The sequence below is a fragment of the Triturus cristatus genome, chromosome 1_1, assembly GCF_964204655.1.
Source record: "Triturus cristatus chromosome 1_1, aTriCri1.1, whole genome shotgun sequence".
In the NCBI taxonomy this organism is placed as follows: domain Eukaryota; kingdom Metazoa; phylum Chordata; class Amphibia; order Caudata; family Salamandridae; genus Triturus; species Triturus cristatus.
Window position 1 is genome coordinate 1,116,396,083 of NC_140579.1, and position 17,224 is coordinate 1,116,413,306.

The following is a 17,224-nucleotide window of genomic DNA, read 5'->3' on the forward strand; positions in this document are numbered from 1 at the left end:
ACATCCCCAAAATATCCTGGGATACACATTCATGCATCCTGTTGATCACCACACTAGTGTCAATTTTGCAAATCATGTAGTCTTGTGTCCAGACCAGCTTCAATACATACTTAGCTCCATCCTGTCCATCATGGATTGTTTGCATGAACTCATTCCTAAATTCCACAGAAAATGTAAGTAAAATCTCACTTGCTAGAGGGTGCGGTGTGTATATAGAGCTTTCACAGACAGACAGCATACAGGGATCTCAATGCCAAACTGGCAGATTATAAAACCTTTCCAAACACGTCACAGCATATTAATTTTCTGCCTGGCAGGGCAGTGGAGACCCCAGTAGGTTTGACCATGCTGGCGTAATGCCAGAACCACCAAGCTCTCAAGAGTCTGTGTTGGGTCAGAACGGCAGGGTCCACAGAGGCAGGCCACTTACACCTGGTTATAGAGTGCCTCATCGGAGGATCAGAGTGCAAGGTTGCCATCAAGGCTTCTGTGGAGCTTCAATAAAGGGCTGCAAAAGCTTTAAAGTCGCAGACTGAGGCTGCAAGATCTCCGCATTAGTTTCTATTGTGGGCAACAGATGGGTCCAACATGTCTGCACGCTGCAGACTTCTGCAAAAGAGGTACTCACTGTAGGGGCCCCACTTGGGGACACACTGTTGCATGTAACCAGGCACGTTATAAATGGATTTTTTTGTATTTTTTATTAATAACTCGCTCTTAGAGGCCACCAGCATTTTGCAAGCCCAGGTACATATCTGCATTTTTGTAATGAGGTGAGAGTAAATTATCAGCCTCCTCGGCATCATTGTATTGTATTGTATAGCATAGAGTTTTTGTATAGCGCAGCTGTCACCCAACGGGTATCCTGGCGCTTGGAGACCATGTTGACCTATAGCAGCAGAAACGGCTGAGCTACTAATCAGGAGTGCTACTAACTATTCCTGGCAAATAGCCAGGTCTTAAGGTTCTTCCTGAAATCCAGCAGGGATTCCACTTGTCTAAGGTTTTTGGGTATCTCATTCCAAAGACATGCTGCTGCTGTGCCGAAGGACCTACCTCCCATCCTGGCCATAATTAGTCTCTAGCCTCTGGTAGTGCTGGTGTGAAGGTTGTGTCTCTTCCTGGGAGTCCTTGTCATTTCAGAATAGACATTGGCCAAGCTCAGGCAGACCTTGGCTCCAGATTCGAAATGGGCATCAGGGTTGGTTCCAAAGTTGGTGCGACTGGAGCAGAGGCTGACGTCAGAGCGGTCAGAACCTTTTGCTACCATTATACAAAGTGCCTCACTAGCCCTAGTAGGGCCATGGCGAAAAACGTGCATTGGACACATTCTTTGCAGGTGTTTCCCCCCGACAACACTATCATCATCAAAAGGTTTTTATGAAAATGAATGGTTTACACCTATAGCCCATGTATATAGTAGTTCAAACTTCAAAACAAATAAAATGTTAAAATACATTCTAATTCAAGGAGGAGGAAGGGGGAGGCGAATTGTGTGAAGCAAGAGATAATTCAATTATAAACATTAATTCACAGTAAAGGTGCACTGACGACTTGAAAGTAGATGAAGTCTTAATCTCCTCACAATTTGCCTCCAGCTTCATTCAGCTCCCTTTAACTACTCTTCCTTATCATTTCATATTAATAGATTCTACATTCCCCGTGTCATTGCATGGTTAACATTCTATCCACTCTACATATCTCCTTCCCTTAATAAATGGAAAAATACCCTATACACATTAGTCTAGAAAAATATATACAAGAAATAAACACCTAACTAACATCAATTAAAAATAAAAAGACACGGTATAAATGAAACGTAACTTATCATAATCAGCCATCACACTTCAAGGATTGGTCACAAGCTGACAATTCCTAGACTCCAAACGGATCCATCCTTCAATGCTAACACAGTTTGCCATGAAAGGCTGATAAATATAGCTGTCTTCCTTCCTGGCTATGCCAACCCAGTCATCAACTTCCACATTCATATTCTGCACCCTTTTCTTAATCTCATAATATAGAATTGTTATTCCTTGCTCCTAAGTGACTCTTTAATTGCTTTACGATCAACCCACACATAATCCCTACTCTTTAACCATGCAGAGATTTCCTTTCTGCCAGGCTCTTTACCTTTGAGATACAAATGGGAACACACCATCATTGAATGGGGTGTGGTTCTATGTGAACCAGCTCATTTCCACAGGTAGGCCATTAGCAAAAGACACTTGAATATTCTGCAAGACTAAACGTTAATTCTTTCCATCAAACAACTAGCTGGAGGCCTGAATAGGGCCACCCTCTCATGCACAGTACCCATTCTGACAAAAAAAGTTAATAATACTCCTGGAAACGAACAGTACTCCATTCTTTGATACTAGGGACTTGGGAATTCCTTCTTCTGTGAATATATCTCCCAGGATCTCTATCACACTCTTGATATCTATTTGCGCCAAAGTTCTAACCACTTAGTGTGGTAACCAGCTGAAATGTTCATGTACTTGTCTCTAGACCCCTGCCTAGAGATCGGGAGCACAAAATCTAAAAATACTCTTTCCCTCAGCTTGTCAGGAAATTCTGTACATCCTAAAGTAGGTTGCCTCACCACTTTTGTTTTGTCACTATTAGCACACAGCCATACAGTGTCTTACCAGATCTTCCAATGTATTCTGCATCCTGGGCCACCAACATGACTGTCTTGCTCTGCTTTTAGTCATGTCCGACATGAATATTCCTCATATGCTATCTGACCAATATCTTTACGGAAATATACTGGCAAAAATATTTACCACCTTCTCATTACCTTTTGCTCAAATAGCATCAATTCATCCTTCACCTTGAAACAAGTATTCATCTCTCTGTTCTGACACATCTCAATACTCCATCCCTCTTACCCATTCTTTTATCATCCTCACCAAAGAATCTTCCTTCATAGCTATTTCCCATTCCTCTTTCTTCAATGCCACTTCTTCCTGACCATCCAGCCTACCTTCCACATTCATTTCCAAAGTCCACTCAATTTCAACTACTCACAATCTTGACACACAATCGGTCACAACATTCTTCAAACCATTCATGTACTCCATTTCAAAATTATACTTCCTGACAGATAACATCCACCTTGATATTCTCTGTATAACAATTCCTTCTAAACCCTTCTCACCTTTAAACAAGTGTATCAGTGGTTTGTGATCAGTCCTAAATCTGAAGGGCAGTCCCAACATGAAGTATTTAAAATGCTTAATACCCCAGCAACAAGCAAGAGCTCCTCGATCTATCAGAGAGTAAAAGGGTTCTGCACCTTGCAGATGTCTTGATGCAAATCCTATCACAAGTCTTGTCCATCCTACATTTGTGTCAGAACCACACCAATTGCTATATTGCTAGCATTCTTTGGAATATACGTTTTTGTTGATGTCAGTGTTCTAAACGTGGAGGTTGCAAAATACCTTCCTTCACTTTCACAAAAAAGCATTTTCACATTTGCTGTTCCACTCAAAAACACAGTTCTTTTTCATAGTACTCGGCAGGCCTTGAAAAGTCTATTCACCCACTCACTAAGGTGAGTCAGATTTTATCAGGTTGAACTATATTTAGGACCTACTCCCCCGTTCCAGTGAGCTGAGAAAGAACAGGTGTTCTGTTCAGTCAGAAAGTAAAGGAGCAATAATGATGCCTTTAAATCTTGTTTTTATCTTGTCACACTTGCTCTGTGTTCACAGACAGAGGTCAGAAGTCAGTTTACAATTACTTTTCCTTCTCTGACTGAAGAGTTCCAGGATTTTGAAAAGTGTAGTGTGTGACTTGCTGTACCAAAAGCGAAAAGAGAGACTGTATGGTATCAGGTTTTTCCGACCACACATCTAAATAGCTAATTCGACAATTGTACAAACATTTTAAAATATATTTCAGTAGTTGTGAAAGCTAATTTTTTGTACTTGTGTGTGATGAAAAAATATTTTAATAGGATGAAAAACAAATCAGGACACTTAACTTGGTGATGTGCAAATGATAAATATGTTTTCTGAAACCCAATTTTCATATATTATTGTTAATACACTATCTAGTTTTATCAGCAAAGCTGCAAGGTAGTGGGAAGGGTTTTGGCCATTTCTTGGAAATGGACTGTCTGTCAATGACAGTGCGCTACCAAATCATGCTTTAGTAATATATTTATTAAAAGCGAGTGTTTAAACATGAACTGAGAAACACTTCTGCCCTGAAGCAAATGCTATCAGTAAACAGAGGCAAGTGAGGATTCATGTGTACCCTATATGTGGGCTAGACTCTTACTACACATAGAGCAAACGTTTAGTCTATTTAATCAAACAAACGTTTTGTTTTGTACAGCAGAAATGCTGAACTCACAAATTCTAAGGTACACTCATATGTCAGAATGAAGAAAAAGGCAGCTGTGTAAAATAAAATATTTGCCAATGATCACACAATTTGAGACCAGTTTACGGGTCAAATATATTACAGTTAGGTCGAGTAGATTATTCAAGTTACTCGACCTGCAGGTTTAGTAACATTTTTATGACTTTGAGGCCTGCTCGGAAGAGGCTCTACGAGCTCAGTAAAGTTCATTACAAATTTAGAGCAATACTCCGCTAACTCCAAGAATGATTTTAGCTACTCTCTGTTCAGCTTTACTGCTGTGACAATGCTTTTCTTACGTAGCCTTAAGCCATCTTTTTATTTTTCTTGTCTAAGATAAGGGTTTGCGTATGTTTGGATCCAACCTCTTTGTCAATTTATGACAAGATGCACTGAAACTTGAAAGTAGAGGATGTCTTATTTCCTTCACAAGTTGCCTCTAGCTTTGCTCAGCTCCCTCTAACCACTATTCCTTCTCTCATTTCATATCAACACATTCTGTGGTACTGTAAAATTTGGAACCACATTGGAGGCATGGCCCCACCATGCCTATTTTGGTGTCAACGAACCGCAAATGACAAAAGCGGTATGTACAAGTGTTTTCGTCATGTTTCACTGATGAATTCACCGTGTATACGATACTACATATTGTATCCGTGGGTTCCATTTTACAATAGTAGCCATTTTGTGGTTGCCCTCACATAGGCTGCGCTCTGAGGCCATGCCTAGGCCTAAAGGATACGTACACCTTCTGTGACTTCTCTATGACCTGTGCAAACTGACTCCGCTGCCCGAGGTCAATCCTGTCCGGCCGGTTCCTTTCCTCGCGGCCTAATGTGATTAGCATCAGGGCTCGACCCATCATAAAGCCCTTGTTCCCACACGATCTCTGACTAAGCTATTTCACACCTGACTCTGTTTCCTACTTTATGGCTTGTTTTACGAGCAGGAGGTGCCCGTGTTATTGGGGTCTGCTGATATCTGATGAGGGTTCTGAGCCTTGCTGGGTTAAATGATAGTGGGCTGAACGAGCTGAAATGTGGGATTGTCATCATAACTCTGTTCCTTCTTTGAAGCGAAAATATGTGAATGACCACTTGTAAAACAGGGGCGGTGTTGCCCAAAGCGTAATATTCTGTATAAATGAGAAGACTGGTTTTTGTTCTGGAGACTGCCTCGTTCAGTTGCTAAGGCTTCTGTGTGACGTAGTCTCACTCATTTGAGTTTAATAAAGATGTCTTTTGCTATTTCAGCTTCTTTTGCCAAGTTCTTTGTTATATTACCCTGAGAATGAAAATTTCAAGTACTACACTGTGGTCCAAGACAGGAAGAACTCGAAGCCATAGGGTGGTACCCCTGGCACCGCTGGGGTCCTAAAAACCCCAGTACTGCAATTCCAACCTTAGACTTTACATTTCACATGTCACTGCATAGTTAACTTCTATCCACTCACCAGCCCGAGCAGGTTTAGAAATAGGTGCGTGTGCTTCCGTATCAGATTGTAGGCCTGGCAGCAAAGGTCCACAAAGTCATGGAATCTGCTAGAGGGTTTGTCGCCCCCATTGATGACATATGCCATATCTGACGTAAAGACGAATGGTGCCCGATCCCTGCAAAGGAGAGGGAAGAGAGCATGGTTAGCAAGAAAATGATAAAGGGGAGGAAAAGCAGACAAAAACTTCTGCAAAACAAAAAACTGGAAAAGATAATATGGGAGAGAGAGAGAGAGAGAGAGAGAGAGAGACACAGAGAGAGAGAGAGAGACAGAGAGACAGAGCGAGAGAGGGAATAGGAGATTGAATGGATGGATGGGATCATAGGATGTTTAAACATAGGCACTACAAAGGATAATTATAATAAGTTTATTTTGACATATGTCCATAAAACATAAATAAGATCATTAAAACATGATAACCGCTGCCAGTGACAGTATCAATACAACTACTAACCATCACAGTTCTACAAGTGTGACAAGTCAGACTACTGCAGACCCCCATAGCTATAGAAACGACTTGGGCTGCAGGTATTCGTCACTTTTTATGTGTATGGTAATAATAAACAACTGTAACAGTGCTTATCTCTAAATTAGAGAAATTGCACCATCAAGTGGCAGACCATCATATTTGCCGGTGTTGAGCACCAGAAAAAAAGGCTCAAATTAGACACTGGCACTAATAACTCTTTTCCACGAAACTAGTGGTGTAGCTGGGGGAGGGGGTCTGGCCCGGGATTTTGGGGGCGGCGAGAGTCAGGTTTGTCGACTTCCACCATCCCACCCGGCCCCGAGAACAAGTCATCCGTCTTCCGCACCCCCCACCCTCCCACACCCCCCTCTTACCTGCACCCGGGCAGCAAACTTAGGGGCCACCCCAGGTGGCAGCAAGTCTAGCTATGTCACTGCACGACACAGATAAAAAGATCAGGAAAGGAGGTCCTTCACATGGGGATGTACAGGCTGTCATTCTACCCTGGACAAAACCAGCTTGCAAGAGAACCACCACCTTATGCACCACGTATATGGAGTCTAAATGCATGTTATCCATCATTTGCTTACAATTAAACTGTCTCATACAGCAACCAAATTACCCAAACACCCGAAGAAAGGTAAGGATCCCCATTCAGTCTCCTGTTGGCCCTAACATGGGTACGAGAAAAACAAGCATTGGCATAGCCAATAGGTCTCGCCTTTGGGGCCTCATAAGTGTTTAGGCAGAGCTATTGACTTTGCCAATGTATTTAAGCTGTGCTGTAGAGAAATGTGGCTGCTGTGCAGCATGCTGAAAAGTTGTAATAAAAAAGTGTCAGAAGCATTTTTGTTACCTTATATATGACCAAGAAGGCATTATGTCCAACAGTACGACCATATTAAAAAATGTATGTACAAAAATAAATGTCCTCATTTTTCTTTTGTTCTTTTTGTTCTTGCAATGCTGGCAACTTGTTTTTGCCTATTCCAATAGTTGTTTGGTAACTTTTTTTGAGGGGGCATAAACAATTGGAGATTGAAGGTTGTGAACTAGTACCTGTATTATAACACTATCAGCGGCCAGACGCTAAGGGAGAATCAACAGATGGCAGATTCCGAGAGCAGGCTGAGGTGGTGTTGAGTGATGTTGAGGTGGTAGTGGTGATGGTGGTGGTGACTGGTGCTAAGACGATGCTGAGGTGATGCTGAATGATACTTAGGTCTTGCTGAGTGATGTTGTGGTGGTGCTGAGTGATGCTGTGGTGGTGCTGAGTGATATTGTGGCCCAGAGTGATGCTGCGGTGGCGCTAAGTGATGCTGCGGTGGCGCTAAGTGATGCTGCGGTGGCGCTGAGTGATGCTGCGGTGGCGCTGAGTGATGCTGCGGTGGCGCTGAGTGATGCTGCGGTGGCGCTGAGCGATGCTGTGGTGGCGCTGAGCGATGCTGTGGTGGCGCTGAGTGATGTAGGGGAGTGAAAAAGAGAGAGAAATAAGGAGAGAGAGAGAGAGAGAGAGAGAGAGAGAGAGAGAGAGAGAGAGAGAGAGAGAGAGAGAGAGAGAGAGAGAGAGAGAGAGAGAGAGAGAGAGAGAGAGAGAGAGAGAGAGAGGAGAATGCAATAAAAAATTAATGCAGTAATGCATTGCTAAATGCCTCTGCTTATGTCGCCTTGCCCTGTATCAGCTGCTTGTTTCAGGAAAAAAAAACACACTGCACGAGGGAATAACAAATGCTATCGTTTTAAAAAACATCCATGTAACATAGATTGTGTCACAATAGATAGCTAATAATATTATTTTAAAGCACACGCAAAATAAAAGCCGTGCAGGAGTGAATAATGCTAATTTGCCATTTGCACGCGCTGTAATGCACACGCAAAATAAAAGCTGTGAAGGAGTGATTAACTAATGCTGATGTGCGCGCGCAGTAAGGGTGCCGTCGAGCGATGCACTAAATTAGGAAGACAGAGGAAAGCCAGATGGCGCCTCTGCGCGTAACAGTGCACGTGACTGCACGCTCGAGGCCCCACAAAAAGCATGTGGTCGGATTTTTCAATGCCCACTTACTAAAAGTCTCGCCAGAGCAGCGCATGCGCTGGCTCAGGCGAGACCTAAAAAGGTAGTGCCCTTGATTTAGAACTGTACTGCCACCACCAAAAAAACAACTCACTTAATAAACAAGGAAAAAGAGGCAGGAGGAACCCTCCCTCTGGCTGAGAGCTCACTTCATGTGATCCTTCTCAGCAGAGCCTACTCTGGAACGCCTGGATTCGAGTGGCTGATTAGAAGGTTCACTAGGGAAAAATATAGGGTTGACTAGAAAACATACAGCAAAAATCTTGTTGGTAGCTAATCGCAAATAAGACCAGAATGAATTAAAGGCTGGCAGTTGAAGCGTCCAACCGGCTGGGCAAGCGTTCATTCCTCAAAATATTTTGGAAGGGCAAAAGCACTCCCTAATGGCTCATTCTTTTACATTCAGTGTTTTGAAGGGTCCACATTGTGTCTGTGATATTCATTTATTGCCTTGGAATCCATCTAAGACGAGAAGAGTTGCCGTCTTTCCACCTTCCATTGGACTTCCTCCATGGAAGGGGTCTTTCATGCAACTCAAGGTTGCCCCTCCTGCACGTCCTGATGAAGACCCCTGAGATGGTTTCAAGCACCCACGAATATATGGGTCAAAACGTCGAAAATATTAATTGTCTGTACAAAAGCAAAAATCCCTCTTGGACCTCTAACAAATCTCTAGATGCCTGTCTGGATGATGATGTCTTTATTTCGTCTGTAAAAACAGCTTGCAGACTGCTTAAGCATTGCATTGTTCTATATTTTATTGCATTTTACGTGTACAGTCACATAACCCTTCACTCTGCACATGCAGGGACGTCACACTGTTTCCATCTTATAGAGCAACCTTAAGTCTATTGTACATAGATATTTTCGTGTAGTTGCGCTCAAAAGACATAGTGCAGTAATCATTTTCACAGGTTGTATTTTCTGTTATGTTGCTGTCGATTAGTTCTTCCAGTTGACCTTTAATTCATTTCGTTCTTATTTGTGATTAGCTACCGACAGGAATTTTGTTGTTTATACTAATTGTTACACAGATGCAGAGGTTTACTGGGTCACTCCATTAGACTGTAATGGTAGAAAACATACAGGGCATGGCGGCACAGCTTTAGCGAGACACACAGAGGACCATATTTCCAATAATGCTGAAATGCAATCCTGCCTGGTCTCCCTGCAACCACATTAGTGCCTCTAAAAGTTCAGCAGACATCAGGCTTTCACACTAACACGGATAAACAACGTAAACTCCATTTTAAAAGTACACCACTGACTCCCTCTAAAGGGCAAAGTCAAATCTTACACCGCGTATCTAATTTCGAAACCGATCCACAATCCCACAGTCCCACTCCTCGCCCCAAGAGTCGGGAGTCCCCATTTGATTGAAGCATGAACGTGCACCCAAATCGGTATTTCAAGCGTGCAATCACCACCACAGCTGGTGTATTTTAGACTCGCAGGTGTTTCTCCAAGAAATCCAACATGGCTGATTTTGATTTCATGCAGTAAATAAAACAACATTACTTGTTTTCACACCTTGTAACAGAGAAACTTGCAAACCTTGATGCTTCCATTCCCAGTATGGAAGTCAGAATAATGTGTAATACCACCTGGCGATATTGGTATTTTCTGGGAGCCTAGCTCCCTGGATCAAATACAGTCACAATAATTAAGGGTGCACAGAAGATGAGCGGTAATCAGTTCTGAGTGGGAGTTCGAAGTTCCATATTGAACAGGCACTATTTCAAGGCTTCTCTGGCTCGTCCTTTTCAATCTAGAATGACAGCGCCGCGAAGCTACCCTTCCAACCTTCTGAAAACACAATATTTAGAAAATGATAACTCTTCCCACCGTTTAAAGCTCTTATCATCCACGAGCCGACTGTCCATCCCTACAGACAGTTACAACTCTCCACGCTCCCTCCTTGCAATTTTTGATCATGCGCCGCTTCATTTTAAGCAGTTACGGATTCTATAATGTTTCTTTTTAAATCAGGGTGGGTGTTCTCGCTCTCCCCTTTCTTGCTCTTTGTAAAGCTCCCTTCCCAGCCCAGTCTGCTCTAGACAAAATTTGTAATTAATAAAAGCTCACAGCGACCAAAAACGTGAATCTATGAATGATAAGTGTTTAACAGGTCAGAAACGCTCCTTTAATGCAGTTCTTTGCACGAAGTGTCTCACAGAATTCAAACCCAATCCACAGGCTTCTGGCATGTACTGTAGACAAGCTGTATCACTGGTTGCAGAAGGTACACACCTTATTAACAATCATGAATCCGCCCCCAATACGGCAGTCCACATGTAATGCGGTATTCACACCAGGCGTGCAGCACCCATTGGGCTGAGAGGGTTTTAGCCTTCCTCTCCCCCATCAACATCTGTGGGGATGCTCTTATGCAAGTCGTTCAAGCTATCTGATTCACATTTGGGTTTATGGGATCCACCCAGGGTTGGAGATTGTGTGACCCTTGAAAACCAAGAGACACTTTTCGTATATGAGCCTCAGTGGCACACAGCGGAGTGGAGGGGCAGCAACCCTAGGAAATCCGGTATCTGTTTGGTCCATTCAGGAGCCGCAGATGCCGTACCAGGAAAATCAAGACACCACTTTTACCTGGGTGTACGAGGCACATATAAAAGTAAAATGTGACCACCATAGGAAACTGGTTGACATCCTTAGAGGCCCACTAGGGAACAGAAGAGGCCATATCCCAGTCTTTTGGTGAGAACAGTATTGATAAAAAAAATTGTTTTGTTAAAGCCTCTAAAGACGGAAAGTCCATTCTAGACAAAAGTCCCTTGCATGGCTCTAAAGAGTGTGCTGTCCTGCCCTCGTCGTTTTTCGCATTAAGGTCTCTGTTTGATTTATGTTCCCACAGGGACCCCAACAATCCCTCAAGATCACTGATGCACCTCCATGTTGCATAGATTTAGACCACAGAGCATTGCTCTAAAGTCGGGCTTTGTGGCAGTAACAGCATGATTATTTCAAAAGACACATGCCTTTTCGCTGGTTTTCTTCAATGGGGGAGAGGGTCTGCCCCATATCAACATTTTAGTACATGCCCCTTAAACATTTGTTTACATATGATTAGGATGACTGCAATAGTATGTGCACTTGAGAGCAACTGTGATTCAAGGTTAGTCTCCCGGACTAGCGCCCTCCTGCCAGACTGAGGACGGAGAGTAACGAACAAGAATCCAAATGGAAGCCTTTCAAGGAGAAAAACTCTATCTGCTGCTGAAGGGGTTTGTTGGACTACTGCACCCTACAGAAAAGTCTGCCCAGAAAGATCTGAAAAGCCTAGCTGCATGAGGATCTGTGAAAGATGTATTTGTGAAGTCTGTGCCGCTCCAAGACACAATGCCATCAAGATACTGTACAAGGAAAACGCCTACATCTCTCTGCATCGCTCAGTGCCTCGGGGAAGGAAAAGCACTTCAGGAAAACCAGAGCCTGTCTCTATATGTCTCCTGGAGCTTTGACAACAACCCTCGGTTCCATCCCCTGGCTTAAAAAGATCTGAAAGGTACCCAAGTGAGCCCACGCGGAGTCCATAACTGCGTACTGCAACTAAATCAGTAGCATGGCTGCACAGATATATTGATTTCAACTTAAGTCACTGAGGTCTGCAGGCATTTGAGACCAAGCCCCCAGTACTGTGGGCATCCTCCTCCACAGTGAAAATCCAACACGTGGTTGCTTGAGCATGTTATGTTCGTATATGGGTTGGCTTTGACAACTTATCACCTTCCATGGTCAAAAGAACAAGCAAATAACTGCAGAGAATGATCTTTTGTCCAGGATGTCATAGTAGAAGGGTGTCGTGGTAAGATTTTCAGAACAGCTTTTTAAAGTATTTTTGTTGGAAATGCACTCTGAACAGGACGAATTCCAGTTTATCAAAATGTATGCTTGGATGCAAAGCAATGCCAGTCATGCTAGAGAAACGAAGGTGAGAATGGGGATGTTCTGGCAAATTCATACAGCTGTAGTGAGCAGGGTGCTGGGGTGCTGTTTGAACACTTGTGGTGATGAAGATGCAGCTTCAGCTGCATTCCTACAAGATCATGCGAGTACAACTGCACTACATTTGCACATCTGATATGGGAACAAAACAGCTTAAATATTGCTTATCTGTTTCTGAACAGATGAAGCAGCAGCATATCAAACACATTTATACAGGAATCACTGAATAACTTTCCTTACTAAACCAAGCCAAATGGAATCGAAACCAAACTGTTAGATCAACACTGGATTGTTCAGAGAAGCCCGAATTAGTGATATTTAAAGCAAAAACACAAGGATGTCCTCTATGTGAACCAGTGTGGCCCAGTACTGTTTGGGGGTGGCAGGGTTGGGAGGAAGGGGAAAGGTGGTAAATAAAAAAAATTAAACTTACCTCCTGTCTGCATCACCTCTTCCTCCTAGTCGCATCTCTCCACTCCTTCCTCCGGCCGGTACAGGAACGACACCGAAACACCCAGGCTCCCCTGAGCCAATCACAACGCTGCAATGCAGCGTTGTGGTTGGTCTGAGTGCTGTGGTTCGGCACTCAGAAGGGTAATGGGGGCCTGAGCATGTTCTCTACCCAGGCTGTAATGCATCCTGGGTGGAGAGAATGCTATTTGCGCATAAATGTTTGGCCAGCCCAAGACAGCTGGCAAAACATTCATGCGCACATAGGGAGTGAAAACCACTCCTCCCCTCCCCTGCTGCTTCAACAGAGCAGCCCCGTGCCGCTTCCCAAAGCTGCTGCGCCCGCAACAAGAATAAATGAAATGATAACGTTGAGTTATCATAATTTTATTTTTTCTTACACTGCTGAATAGCAGTGGGGTGACGCTCCTCTGCCTTAGCTGGGATCCGCCACTGCCGTGAACCTTTACATATGTGAGGGGCCTACAAATTGAGCCATCAAACACTATGAATATCACCACAAACCCACAACAATACGTTGCAAGACCAGATGTCATGGATTTTTAAGCTTTCGGTACTTGATGACATTTGGCAAAGTTCAGTCTGCACCACCATTTAAATGCACTGTACCTGTTGAAGGCATGTTGCAAGGCACAGAGGTCGTGCAAATTTTGAGAACCCATCAAGGCCTCTAAATAGTCAAAGAAACGGTAGACATTTACAGCTAAGGTGTAGACAAGGACAGGCAGGAAAAAGAGATAGGGGCAAAGCCAGATAAGGAGGCTAAAGATAGAAAAAGAGAACAATATAAAGAGCACTACACAAAGAAAGATGGAAAGAGAATGTCTGCAGAGAAAGGCATAAGTGATTGGAAAGACTAGAAGAGAGAAAAAGCAGAGATGGGGATGAGAGAAAACAAAGAGATGACAAGAGCGATGTAGAAGATAACCACGTACAAGAAAGGATGACAATGAAAAACGAAGTCAAAGGTTAGAGATTACCATGGGTTTAACCAACAGGAATGGTACTTCTTGAAATTGAAAATGCCAGGCAACAAGCATTTATTATCTTGCAACACTTTTTAGGCTTAGAAGAGCCAGTGCTATAGCTCTGAAAGTGAAATTGGTTTGGCATTAGGAATGATGTGTTTATCTGTTCTTCTCACTTCCCTGCTTGCTGCATGACAACAAACTAGAACGCCAGCAAACTCACTCTTTTCCTTAAACTACAAATACCCCCCAGTTGCCCAGAATCTTTTTCAATTCTATTTCTATTTCCGATTTTGTTTCACTCCATCACTCTTGCTAGTAGCCAGTTTCATGCATTTATCATCCCTTCTTCTGTTAGGCTAGTACTGATCATTTTCTCAATCTTATTCCAGAACTCCTACAACTCATAAAATAAAATGTGAACAACAGATATGGAATATGCTACTTACCAGTATGCATCTGTTCTTGGCATGTAGAGCTGCAGAACTACACACTTGTGCATAGATCGCCATCTGGTGTTGGACCCGGATGTTTGCAGTTTGTTTTTCCTCTTGGAAAGTCTTTGGAAGTCACGAGGTCGGTGACTCCTCCTTTGGATCGTATTGCGCATGGGCTTCGGCTCCATCCTCAGATTGTTTTTCGCCAGCAGGGAAAGATGGAGCGTAGTAACAACAGTGAAGAAACCCATGTGTGTTGTATCTAAATAAGATAGACTGGAACAGATACAGGGAGGCTGGTGGCCGTGTGTAGATCTGCAGCTCTACATGCCAAGAACAGATGCATACTGGTAAGTAGCATATTCCGTTCGAGGCATATGAGCTGCAGATTACACACTTTTGCATAGACTATATAGCAGTTCCCAACCTTAGCCGCGACCACCCGTATCTGTTGCAGTGGTTTGAAATAATGTTTTCAGTACAGCCTGGCCCACACTAGCTTGTTGCTTGGTTTGCACATCTACACAGTAATGTTTAGTGAAAGTGTGCGGTGTTGACCATGTAGCTGCTTTGCAGATATCATCTAATGGGATGTTCCCTAGAAAAGCCATAGAAGCCCCTATCTTTCTTGTAGAGTGGGCTTTAGGGGGAACAGAGAGCGTGCGTTTTGCTTTGTGGTAGCAAATCTGTATGCATTTTACAATCCACCTAGCTATCCCTGATTTAGAGATGGGGTTGCCTTTATGAGGTGGAGAGAAAGAGACAAACAGTTGCTTTGTCTTTCTGAAAGGTTGTGTTCTCTGGATATAGTAAAGCAAGGCACTTTTAACATCCAGTGTGTGTAGAGCCCTTTCTGCAACAGTTTGAGGTTGCGAGAAAAAAAACGGTAATTCTAGCGATTGGTTTAGATGAAAGGGTGAGATGACTTTGGGTAGGAATTTTGGGTTGGTACGGAGGACAACCTTGTTCGGGTGCATTTGGACAAAAGGTTCTTGTATAGTAAGTGCTTGTAGTTCACTGACACGTCTAAGGGAGGTGATGGCTACAAGGAAAGCTGTTTTCCATGTGAGGAATTGCAGTTCGCATTTATGCAAGGGTTCAAAAGGCGGTCCCATTAGCCTTGTGAGCACTATATTTAAGTTCCACACAGGTGCGGGTGGCACTCTGGGGGGAATTATTCGTTTTAGGCCTTCCATGAAGGCTTTAATGGCAGGCACTCTGAAAAGTGATAGGTGCTGTCTGTTTTGTAAGTAAGCGGCAATTGCTGCGAGGTGTAGCCGAATGGATGTATATGCTAGGTTACATGTTTGTAGGTGTAGTAAGTAGCATATGATGGGCTGTATGGATGCGTCTAGAGGGTTGATTGTGTTGTTATGGCAATAAACAACAAATCGTTTCCACTTGGCAGCGTAGCAGGCTCTAGTGGTAGGACGTCTAGCTTCTCTGATAACATTCATACAGTCAGGGGGAAGGTTAAGGTATCCGAACTCTAGGATTTCAGGAGCCAGATCGCAAGGTTGAGCTGAGCTGGGTCCGGGTATCTGATCTCTCCATGGTTCTGGGTTAGGAGGCATGGTGAGAGGTGTAATTTTTGGTGTGGCACTACTGAGAGTTCCAGCAGCGTGGTGTACCATGGTTGTCTGGCCCATGTTGGAGCTACTAGGATGAGTGTGAGGGAGTGCTGTTGTAGCTTTCGCACCACTAATGGAATTAGTGGGAGAGGTGGAAAGGCGTATGCAAATTTGCCTGACCAGTTCATCCATATCGCATTGCCTTTGGACAATGGGTGTGGGTATCTGGCGGCGAAGCTTGGGCATTTTTTGTTTTCGTGGGTGGCGAATAGGTCTATTTGTGGATGCCCCCACATTTGAAAGAACGGGTGAAGAACTTGCGGGTGAAGTTCCCACTCGTGGATCTGCTGCGTTTGTCTGATGAGCAGATCTGCCATGGTGTTCTGGACTCCTGGGACATGTTGGGCCAGGAGAAAGATTTTCTGGGGTATGGCCCATCTCCATATGCTCTGTGCTAGTTGAGAGAGCTGTGGAGAGTGTGTGCCGCCTTGTTTTTGGATGTAGTACATGGTGTTCATGTTGTCCGTGCGGATAAGGACTGCCTTGCCTAAAATGTGTGTGTGAAAGGATTTTAGGGCTAGAAAGATTGCCAGTAACTCCAGATGATTGATGTGGAGTAACTTTTGTTGCGGTGTCCATGTGCCCTGCACTGTGAGGTGTAGTAGATGAGCTCCCCAGCCGGAGAGCGATGCGTCTGTTGTCAGGATTATTTGTGGAACCGGGTCCAGGGACAGTCGACCTCTGGAAAGATTTGTGGTGTTCCACCACTGCAGAGAGCGATGGGTGTGACCGTCTACCAACACCAGATCTGTCAGTTGCCCCTGGGCCTGGTTCCATTGGCGCGCTAAGCACTCTTGGAGTAGACGCATCTGGAGTCTTGCATGAGCACTATAAAAATGCAAGAGGCCATCATCCCTATCAGTTGCATAAACACTCTTGCTGGGAGGGAGTGTTGAAGCATGAATTTTTGACGCAAAGCCTGAATGCTTGCGATCCTTGCCGGATTGGGGTAGGCAATGGCTTTTGAGGTGTCTATGGTGGCACAGAGGTATTGCTTTATGTGGGATGGTGTTAGTTGGGACTTTTGGTGGTTCACCGTGAAGCCTAGTTGGTGAAGTAGCTGGATTGTAGTGGCGGTGTGGTGTACACATTGGTTGTAGGACGCGGCTTTTATGAGCCAGTCGTCCAGATATGGGAAGACGTGAATGTGCTGTATTCTGAGGTGTGCCGCCACTACCGCTAGGCACTTGGTAAATACCCGTGGTGCTGTTGTGACCCCGAATGGGAGCACCTTGAACTGGTAGTGTTGCCCGTCCACTACGAATCTGAGGTACTTTCTGTGGGCATGGTGTACCGGAATGTGAAAGTACGCGTCTTTCAAGTCCAGTGGTGAGAAAGT

At 44.0% G+C, this 17,224-nt stretch overlaps 1 protein-coding gene across 1 annotated transcript in view; it reads right to left on the bottom strand.

The window, feature by feature from the left end:
- Positions 1-17,224, bottom strand: part of PIK3C2B (phosphatidylinositol-4-phosphate 3-kinase catalytic subunit type 2 beta) — a 692,267-nt gene that overhangs the window by 226,510 nt on the left and 448,533 nt on the right. Inside the window, exon 23 of the mRNA XM_085647698.1 lies at positions 5,831-5,987. Coding sequence (XP_085503824.1) covers positions 5,831-5,987 — 157 coding nt within the window. The remainder of the gene's footprint in view (positions 1-5,830; positions 5,988-17,224) is intronic.